The sequence below is a fragment of the Rhagoletis zephyria genome, unplaced genomic scaffold (genome assembly GCF_001687245.7).
Source record: "Rhagoletis zephyria isolate East Lansing unplaced genomic scaffold, Rhagoletis_zephyria_1.1 Rzeph_scaffold_01014, whole genome shotgun sequence".
Taxonomy (NCBI): Eukaryota; Metazoa; Arthropoda; class Insecta; order Diptera; family Tephritidae; genus Rhagoletis; species Rhagoletis zephyria.
Window position 1 is genome coordinate 119,237 of NW_016158098.1, and position 10,723 is coordinate 129,959.

Consider the following 10,723-nt stretch of genomic DNA (forward strand, 5'->3'; position numbering starts at 1 on the left):
CGTCAAACTTGTTTTCATAATTTATGTCACAACCGAAACCGAGATCAGAAGAATGAAACCGAAATAGGAACGTTATTTTGATTCGGTTTCATCAAAAATCAGCTGAATTATTGAGTTCGTTCCATACATTAGGTTCGTTCGCGTAGCTGTTAATTGTTCATGTTTAACCAAAACTTACAAGTTTTTGCGTTCGCGTACGCAAAAAACTTGCAAAGTAGGGGAAATTGAGAGAGCAAACTGACATTTCATTTTGAGGGGAAGCTGCTGGTTTCTGCTGGAAAAATTTTTGCCAACAGCAATTTGCCAACAGGAAAACAGCTGATCAAAAACAGCTGGTTGGCATTTACGCAAATCACAAAATTGAATTTGATGGTTTGGAAGATAAAAATTACAAAATGCGACTAATTAAACTTGTAAGAAATAAGTAGTTATTTGTTTAATCAATAAACTGTGTCAGTATAACACTTTGCGATGACTTTTCGTACGTTTTAAATTTTACACTTTTGTATGTAAACAAAAATTATATCAGCTGTTCGTCTAACTTGCAAGTTTCTGCAAATTTTCTGTTCGCGTACTATTTTGGATATTTATCTCTTGTGAGAGAACAGATGACATTTCGCCGAAATTTGGCAGTTGGTTGGTTTCTGCTGGAGATTTTAAACGAACGCACCTATTTTTGTTGGTGTTCTTGTTTTGCTGCATATGCGTGCGTGTAAAGTTGACAGTTGGCCGATTTTTATCAGTTGCGGCATGGCACGGGTTAAGGACCGGCCAGATAGAAAATCTTTTCTGCGTCACCGGTAGGGTTCGAACGATACTATCGATATTGAGTAAGTATCGATACTGAGGGTATAAAAATTAGTACTTTAATACTCGATACCTTATTTGGTGATTTTAGTCGATACTTTGCAAAGTACTCGTAGTATCGAATACTTTTTAAAACGCACACTTTTTAAATTTTTTCTTCGATTGCTTTCTTTGCTTATATGGATTACTCTTTTGTCTATCACTTAAAATAAACTGCAATTGCGTGTATTCTGTTGCATAACATAAACCAAATAAGTGATTGTTTAGTGGCCTTATTCATAAAAAATAAAGTAATTTTAAAGAGCTTAATAAAATGACATTTTCATAAATTTTTCAGTTTATAAACCTTTTTTATTTTTTATGAATAAGGCCATAAAACTTTACGCAAAGTTCACGAAAATGCAGATTTTTTAGAAACTTTTTGGGAATGCAGTTCTGTAACCTATTCAAATTTACGTGTAGCCTACTACCGTTGACTTTTAATTCAAACTTGCACATTATTATACTAAAATTTAATAGGCTACAAAAATGCATACTAAAGCTTTACAAAAATTTCTTAATAAAACTTGAAATTCGTGAAAATATATATATATATATATGTATGTACATTTGACGTTAAAATTACTTCTAACCTGAAAGTAAGTTCTGCAATGAAATAAAAATAAAATATTTTAAATTTCTATTGTTTTAATTTCAGGAAATAACTAGATATACGATTGAAGATTAAAATAATTTTAGTATCCCAAAAAAACCTATTTTAATGAGTCCGATACTGAGTAGTATCGATACTTTTTCCCTGATACTTTTAGAGTATCGATACCATGAGCTCGATGCCAGAATGAGTACTCAGTATCGATACCAAAGTTTGAAATTTCGAACCCTAGTCACCGGGATGCTTTTGCCTGACAAAACGCACAGAACATAGCGATACACACAATGGAAACGGTGCCGCAAACAAAACCTCTCAATCTGATTGGTCAAAAATCAACTGGATTGAATTCGTTCCATACATTTTTGCGGTTGTTGGGCGAATTTTATCAGTTGCAGCAATACATGGGTTACCAATGTGGCGTTTTTTATTCAAAATTACAGAGTTAACTTGGATGTCAGTGAAAAGGATCCCTGTGACGCAGAAAATAATTTCTATATGGAGCCTTAAATAAAAGTTTTTTTTTTGGAAAACGAAAAAATATCAACTAACAAGTCGGAGGTCGTATTACAGACCTGGGGCTCCAACCGGAGATTGTTTAAATAGACTGGAATTGGATAATTCTAACCGGAAGTCCATTCCAGAAAAAAACTTCCGACAAAAGTTATGTATTTTTGTTCGCGGAATGGCAAAAACATGTGTAGGAATTCCGGTCAGTTTAGCCCACTTTCGGAATCCGAATGTGTAGTAAAAATATGTATGTCTAATTTAAAAAAAAAACGAACTTTCTGTCAGTTTAACCCACTTCAGGTCGAATTCGGAAGTCAGTAATACCACCAAAAGATAGAGAATCCCCGATTTGAAGGCCAATTTTTTGCGTTTTTCATTAAAAAAGATTTCTATATATTTTAGCGGGGATGGACGGCTGCCTAGGACACTCTGTATAAACCCAACACCATGCAACTTTTCCAGTATTTTAAATAATGGCTTTGCCACTACATTCTTTTGAATCTAGAAATTTCATAACCCTAGTAAACAGCTGTTTGTGATTTTATGAATTGATTTCATGAACTGGCCAACGCATAAACGTAGCAACGCATTTGATGAAAGAAATCGATCATGTAAGGTCCCTATTAGTCGACAAAAGTCGATTCGAGTCGACTTGAAACGACTGAACTCGATTCGAAAGAGTCGAGTTTTTCCTGCTAAAAGGTCAGTCGGTTCTTCCATCCCCATGTCTACCTTGTTGAATATGGCTTGAGGTCTAGTTGTCCATGCTGGCGTAATAAAAAATATAAATCAAAAGGAGGATCGTTTCTAAGTTTAAATAAAACTATGGAGTACAAATGGATTACTCAGAATCAGTGTATTAGGATTCTTCCTGTTAGTACGCGTGCAATCGGGTTAAATATAAGAATACTAGCCGCAGATCTTAGTCGACTCGACATATTCCCCGGAGTTGAGGATTTCAGTGACCGGATTTATAAATTGACCAATGCACTATACCGCATCTCACTACTCCAGTTCGATCTGAAGCTGGCTGGAGCTATGGAGGGGCAACATTCCAAAAATTTCGACAACCATGGATTCGAAGATATATTTGTGCCTGAGTCTTACCGTCACGCCTTGGAAGGTATGGGAGCAGGCTTCGCTCCGTTGATAAAGATTTTATCAGGAATCGGGTTTTTTAAAAAGGGTGGAATGTCGTTTCTACCTAAACATCCCCGTCTACTTAAAGGAAGTTGCAGCCCTATTTATGTGCGATTTTCAAATCTCCGCTACGTGGTCACTCAGTTGTCCCGTAATTCGCGAAATCAAAATCCTATAAGACGAAAGTTTTACAAATACAATCCAATACCTGGTGCACGATGGGACTTCAGTACAACGAAAACACATTCCGTTCGGGGTAGAAAACTTAACCCAGCCCCCGTGTTGGAAAACCCCAACGATATAATGCCGGATAATTATTCCATAAATCTTCTTCGCGATGATATAGCACTTGTTGCTGATTGTATTGAAAAGATCGGAAGTAAATATCCTCAATATATTAGCAGCAGGGGCATTGACTTTAAGGCTAACGGATTAATATCACAGATTGTTTCAACGTCGATTGCTGAACTACGCTGCCCAACTTACCCAACAACTGGAAAACCGGAGACCATCGTAACTGAATATCACCCATTTTGGGCACCAATAATACTGTCTGATGAGGAATTCTGCCTGGGGATTTGGTACTTGATGGGCGAGACCGGGGATGATAAAAAGTCTTTGGTTGCCCCTTGGAACAATAATTTAAGGAGCTATGAAGCAGGAATCGCTGAGGAACACGATGAGTACGTTTCGGAATTTCATCCAGGTTTTTTTAATTTTTTAATGACGACTTAAAGAAGAAACCTAAATAAATAATATTTGCACCATGAGGTAATGTCGCATTTGAAATAGCTAGGGGAGAATCAAATGCTAATTCAACCGCATTTGGAAATGACTAATACGATACATCTACACAGCCCTTTTTTCTCGTACAAATTTGCTCCCAAAAAAAACCGAAAGATATTTTAAGATAATCTTTAACTAAAGAACTAGTTCATTGAACTAAATTTCTCAGTGCTAATATTTCTCATTTTGTATTTTATTTATCCGAAAACTATAAAAGCCCTGTATCCAGCTGATACGTTCTAACATATGGTGCATACGAGTAAAATTAAATGTTATTTTTGTGTAATAAAAATAATGATAGATATTACCATTACTGCAAAAAAGCCTGAATAATTTTTATATGATTTATGTTCCTAAACACACGTTTTTTATGTATGTAAACGTATTCTGTGAATTCGAATTACCAAAGTTTTTGTTTCGAATATAATATGATAATAAAAATAACTGAACTGCGTTTAAAATATCATACATGTGTTCATCAACTAAAAGAACTAGTTCATTAAGCTGACCGAACCAGAGAACGTTTAAAACAGAGAAGCAGGCAGAGAACGTTTTAAACAGAGAAGCAGCAGAGAACGTTTAAAACAGAGAAGCAACAATTACGAATAGCCGTGTGAATTGTCAAACACTACCAAAATCGCTCTAGAAGCTCACCACTCGAATCGAAAATTGAGAGCGGCAAATTAACAGACCTGAGCGGCAAGTTAACAGAGCTGAGCGGAGATACAATATTGTTAATTTGTATCAATGTTAAGTACTTTGGTTTGGATTTTCTTTTTCGCGGCATTGATTTAATAAAAAAAAAGATTAAAATTCTTGGTTAAATTAATGAAAATTAATTTACGAAAATATATGCCCGGGAATGCTTTAACTCCAAAACGTAGATTTGTTATCTAATAAATATGTGAAAGCTATGCAAATATGCAAACTCATTGGTGATTTGCCGTCGGCATTTGGGTCGCAAAAATCGACAGGTGGGTCAATGTGCCTTGAACAAATTTTATATATATACAAAAAAAAATATTTTATTTATTTTTTAATATTAAAAATTTCTATACTTCAAAGCGTTTATAAAAATATATTTACATATATGCACGAACGATTTTTAATATTTTTCATCCCTAAGCAAATCTTCAGTACCATAAAAGATTCAAACACATCAAAGTACAAGCAATGCAATGTTCAACCTAGTGCTACTCCACTGTACATGTGTATATGAATGTATGCATGTATGCGTGTAAAAAATGTCAATTCCAGTTGGTCTTTAACCCATTTAGCGGACATAGTTTTTTTGGTTTCAGCTGGTTGCAACTGTTAATGAAGCACAATTTTTATGGTTAATCTTTATGAAAGTTACATATATCGTCGAGAACATGGTTACATGCAGAATTTTAAATTAATTAATATTATTCTCCATACAAAATGTACGAGTATTGCTTTATTAAATGCAAACTTATGCGAAAAACTAAATATTTGGCAAACGGAGGGTTAATATTTTCGCGCACGTGCCAATCTGGTGTCGATTCCCAGAAATTGAATAATTTGTGTGTGGATGGGAGCGGCGAGGGGAAGACGAAAGCCGACCAATCGCACATTTGTATGTACATATATATGTTACATACATACATTACATATCTACATATTTACAAATAAATGTGTACATACGTACATATTTATGCGTTTGGCTTTTTGCATGAATAGAAAATTTGATTGCAGAAATAATTTTAATGAAATTAATTTTGCGAACACATTTGTACTATATAATATTAAGTTTATTAATTAATATCGGTATTTTGATAACAAGCCATAATTTGTTAGACACACTAACGTACATACACACATCAAGAGTGATTGCATGGTTCTTTTTGTTTAATATTTACAATGTTTTTCAAATAAATTTTTTTTTTGTTATTTTTTTATAAAAATATGGTTCATGCTTTAATCGAAACCACATAAGTCAAACTTTCAAAATTTATACAGAACGTTGAAAAATTCAACAAATGTTCATGTAAATTTTCTACTTTTGGGTACGTAGATAGATTGGTTATGTATGTAATTATAGTGAAACAAGTGAAAGATTTAAGCGGATAAAAAATCGCGTTAATTTTTAATGAAATTTTTCCGACGTATTTTGCGGTTTTATGCATATAACAGGTGTAATTTATAAAATATAGTGTTTATTTTATTTTTATTTTGTTTGCAAACGGTTGCACATTTTATTCTACAAGAAATTCGCATTTATGTATATGGTAAAAAGTACAAGCCGTCCACAATAAAAAATCATTAAAAATCGACGCGATTTTTTAGCCGCTTAAAACTTGCACTTGCTTTTCTACCGATCTATCATTTTAAAAATTCAGATTAAAAAGTTCAAAATTTAGGCGAAAATTCGTTGAATTTTTCAAAGTTTTGTATAAAGTTTGACTTATGTGGTTTTGATTAAAGCATTAACCATATTTTTATACAAAAAAGTAACGAACAAATTTTAACCGCACGCAACATTTGTTTATTTGCATATGTGCATACATATAAATGCATCATATATGTATTTACAAACATTTTTATGCGCTTGCCTTTTAGCGTGTTTAAAATTTTTTCAATGAAGAATTTACTAATTGTTGACGAAAATATGGTTTACAAAATTTTCGCAAATTTATATTAGTTAATTGGAATTTTTATGAAAATAACGTTTTCCCAAAATTTATTCAGAAATTTTTTGTAACCATTAAAAAAGGTTTTCGATTTAATTCAATGAAAGGGTCATTAAAATAACTATAAAAAGTCATTTTTATTGATAGATATAAACGTGCACAAAAATAACATTTCACAATTGCTAATTTATTCAAATTCTGTTATTTTGTGCCGCTCTGCGCTCACGCTGTTAAAAAATGGTGAACTTCTAGAGCTATCGATGTTAAAAATTTAACGTGGTGAACTTCTAGCCGATTTCTGATCTATTACAAAATACCAACGAGTAGCGTGTTGCTGCTTCTCTGTATTAAACGTTCTCTGCAGCTTCTCTATTAAACGTTCTGTTGTGAGTAAGCATAAACCAGTTTCAGCAAGCGTACGTAAACTACCGATCAATAGCAACATGCGTAGAGTATTTACTGTTCACGATGGTACTATTCATCGTATATCTTTTAACGACTATAAACCGTTATTCGCCGTACTTTATAATTCTGTTTCCGGCTTAAAAGCGAAATACACAACACAAGCGGCTTGACCAAAGAACGTAAATGTTTACGTTCTTTGCCGTGTGTTTAAATTTATAAATTAAAAGCCTCTGGTAGCATTCAAGAGTGTTACTGCTGTTGGCAACGCAGGCAGTTTTGACGTTTATTTTACAATTTGTAAATATTTATGTTTAACGCAGTCACTTTTTCTATAACGAAGACCTTTGGTCTGATTTTCAGAATAGGAAGGATATTTGCATAGATAAAGGAAATCAAGTGTGTCCATTCATTTATCTACTTTTGAGACTCTACCTCAATGATCGCTGAAATTCGAAATCGTTCCAGTATAAGTTTATTACCTTTAGGTCGGCGAACATAATTCACGGTAGACTCATTTTCCAAAGTGATAAGTCATTCGAAATCAAAATTTTTGGTAAAATTGAATATTCCATTTTATTCATAAACCCATTTAATGTCTTAACATTTCCTCCATTTAGGAATCAGTAGCGAGCAAAAATGCTTAGGAACAAAGATAAATTTTTAGAGCTTTGTAAAGGGCTGAAATTGCCACTGAATGGCGATATTTGCAGCAGCACTGAAGTTCTTGTGAAGCATATTTATGAAAAATACTTTGAAAATCGTATATTAGAGCCCGATCAGCCACCATGGTTGGATCCGACCAACAATTTGTGCAAGTCACTTTACACATCCTCTAATCAGACTCGTTACATCAAACCCACGAAGGACGATGTATGGATTTTTGGTTATGGTTCACTCATATGGAAACCCGACTTTCCTTTTATCGACCGTAAACGTGGTTTTATACGCGGTTACCGGAGACTTTTCTATCAGAACAGCATTGATCATCGTGGCACCAAATCGAGACCTGGTCGTGTTGTAACACTGTTACCAGCTGTAAGTTTGGAGAGTCGCGTCTATGGCATAGCTTATCGTATTTCGGAAGAGCATCGCGATGAAGTTTTAGCACATTTAGATCATCGCGAAAAGAACGGTTATGAACGCTGTGTTTTGCAATTTTATGAGTATCCCGAACAGCCGGACAATCACTTTGATATATCAATGTATATAGCAACACCAGATAATACATCATATGCGGGGAATGTATGGAAAATACCGGAAATAGCGCAACAAATATTCGCAGCTGCGGGGCCAAGTGGACCGAATCGAGAATACCTTTTCAATTTGGCAAGCGCAATGCGTGAATTGTTTCCCGGAGAAGAGGATCGTCATTTGTATGAATTAGAAGCTGAAGTGAAGCAGCTCATTGCCGACTATGAACCAAAGTTGTTGGAGAAGGCATTAAACAAGGAAATCGCCGAAATAATTGAAACTGGCAATAGAGATGGTGATGCGCAAGAGACTGTGAGAGATGTGCAACAGTTGTACGAAGTATGTAGCCAACCGGGTTGGCGTGAAGATTTATTGACCAAAGAATTGGAAAGCCCTCAAGAATTGTTGCAAGCTCTGCATTCCAAACCAAGTATTGGTGGCCAAATTGAAATCGCCTCGAGCAAATGTCAATAGGAAGTATTAGCATCTAAATTGTGTATTGTGTAATTGTGGTGTAGTCATGTAATGCATGTATTATATTTAAATATAAAGATTAATAAAACTTAGTTTTATAAATACATACATTTAAAGCAAAGAAAAACCTTAAATTTTAATACAAAAAAAAAAATCTCATTACGATTCAAATTTTTTTTTTATCTAAACCCATGATACAGAATGATATAAAACCCTAAATTCCATCATGATATAAACTATTTCGAGATCATACCTCGAAGGCTAGCAGCTTCCAAGGGCTGGTGTCCTTTCCCGCTACTGTTTTAATTTTGCTTCTCGAAGCTCTCTCAGCCATACAGTGCTCGCGTGAGGCGATTTTACAGGCAACTTTTAGTTGAAAGCAACAATCGCCTGGTGTTAACGGCCTTTCAACTAATCGCTTCCAATGAAGTTGGGGTGCAGCCAACTTTTGATTCAATGTCGATGGCATTCCAATGGCGACGGTCGAAACATTTTAGAGCTTACATTTGACAGCTTATCCTCTTCTGCGCATACAACCGCAATTGCCTACAAAGTGGCAACAAGGAGTAACAGTCCTTGGCCAGATACCGCTCGCCGGCACCACTTTGGGTAAAAATAAATGCTGGTACCAACGTACAAGTCCATTAGCCAGTCGGTTCTAAATTATGCATCGCCTGTTTATTCCCATTGGACTGGTAGAACTCAGAGGGCGAAGGTTCACCCGTAAGGGCACAGCAGCAGGGTGCCTTCTGACACTTGGAAGCAGTCTCCTCCTCGCACGGCAGAAGGCTTCTGAATGAACATACGATACGATGGCGCTACAATGTCGAGGGTAAATATCACGAAATCTTTATAGGCTTGTGCAGTCGCGTGTGACTGGAAGGAGGAGATGCATTGGGCGAAGCAAAACATGCTGAAGCAACATGACTGACATAGATAACTTACGTCGAGCTGAAGGTAAGTGGAACACTAAAAGTTTTCGGACAAAGTTGGAAAATCCTTAGGAATATCTAGGGTCTGGGTCCGGCTATGGTATTTTGGATGTTTATAGCTTTAGTCAGACCAATCGTCACGTACTCTGCTGTAGACTGCATATGGTGGCGTAGAACCATGGACATAACAACTGTTTCCATGCTAATTAGGCTAGAAAGCAGCGTATGTATAGGAATTACGAGCGCCATGAGTGCAACGTCAGGATCGGCTCTTAATGATTTGTTGGATTTGCCACCTTTGAATTCTTTTGGAATGTGGAACGATAATCGGCGCTCTGGATGACACAGATGGTTGGTTAAAAGGTTCTCAGAACAATATCCTTTATTTTTGGGACCTAATGACAAACTGATACAGTAGAGCAATGTAGAGATCCAGACAATCTCTTGGGAAGCTCGGTGAAAGCTTTCAAAAACTGAAAATCGTACTGGAGTTGGGTGGAATTCGGACTGTTGTTGTTGTTGTAGCAGTAAACAAGTTCCCCAAAGAGTTTTTCGGAGAGTGTTGCTGGATTGACAGTCCTTGGCCAGATAAAAATTTGGGTTGTTGTTGTTGTAGCAGTAAACAAGTTCCCCAAAGAGTTTTTCGGAGAGTGTTGCTGGATTGACAGTCCTTGGCCAGATAAAAATTTGGGTTGTTGTTGTTGTTGTTGTTGTAGCGGCTACAACAACCCCGCCCAGNGCTACAACAACAACAACCCCGCCCAGATCGGTTGGTATCTCAGTCGTTGTCGTCAAGTTACACTAACGGCAACGCTAGGAAGCGTGCAGCTTCTGTGGGGTTTGTCCACAGGGACAAGGCCGTTAGGGTTGTCGGGTTTTCCGGGCATGCGAAGAGATGTTTCGAGTCATGTGGGGTCTCTCCGCATGCCGGACACTCATTCGGCACATCCTCATTCAACCTACTCAAGTAGGAGTTCAACCTGCTGCAGTAGCCGGAGCGAAGTTGTGCGAGTGTTGTGCGTGTCTCCCGAGGCAGATGAAGCTCCGTCTCGTCTATGTCCGGGGGTGGTATGCGAAAACACCTTCGCAGCGCTCCCCACACCAACCGACGTCCATCTCGGTGAACGTAAGTTCCGCAGGGCTATCACTGCTGCTGCAGCTCGCTTCATACCGGCAGG

At 36.5% G+C, this 10,723-nt stretch overlaps 3 protein-coding genes across 3 annotated transcripts in view; all 3 read left to right on the top strand.

Moving 5' to 3' along the window:
- The first annotated feature begins 2,738 nt into the window (after nucleotides 1-2,738).
- On the top strand, nucleotides 2,739-4,019 carry LOC108362449 (uncharacterized). Its single transcript, XM_017615428.1, has one exon. It carries the CDS (start codon nucleotides 2,792-2,794, stop codon nucleotides 3,839-3,841), a length of 1,050 nt encoding a protein of 349 aa, XP_017470917.1. The 5' UTR covers nucleotides 2,739-2,791; the 3' UTR covers nucleotides 3,842-4,019.
- Nucleotides 4,020-7,263: 3,244 nt separating this feature from the next.
- Nucleotides 7,264-8,727, top strand: LOC108362450 (putative glutathione-specific gamma-glutamylcyclotransferase 2). Its single transcript, XM_017615429.1, has 2 exons — nucleotides 7,264-7,501; nucleotides 7,566-8,727. Exon 2 carries the CDS (start codon nucleotides 7,585-7,587, stop codon nucleotides 8,611-8,613), a length of 1,029 nt encoding a protein of 342 aa, XP_017470918.1. The 5' UTR covers nucleotides 7,264-7,501; nucleotides 7,566-7,584; the 3' UTR covers nucleotides 8,614-8,727.
- An 809-nt stretch (nucleotides 8,728-9,536) lies between these two features.
- LOC108362448 (SWI5-dependent HO expression protein 3-like) overlaps nucleotides 9,537-10,723 on the top strand; it is a 14,199-nt gene continuing 13,012 nt past the window's right edge. Inside the window, exon 1 of the mRNA XM_017615427.1 lies at nucleotides 9,537-9,570. Coding sequence (XP_017470916.1) covers nucleotides 9,537-9,570 — 34 coding nt within the window. The remainder of the gene's footprint in view (nucleotides 9,571-10,723) is intronic.

Excerpts from the sequence above, each read along its gene's own strand:
- LOC108362449 (XM_017615428.1), top strand. The coding sequence starts at position 2,792 with ATGGAGTACAAATGGATTACTCAGAATCAGTGTATTAGGATTCTTCCT.
- LOC108362450 (XM_017615429.1), top strand. The coding sequence starts at position 7,585 with ATGCTTAGGAACAAAGATAAATTTTTAGAGCTTTGTAAAGGGCTGAAA.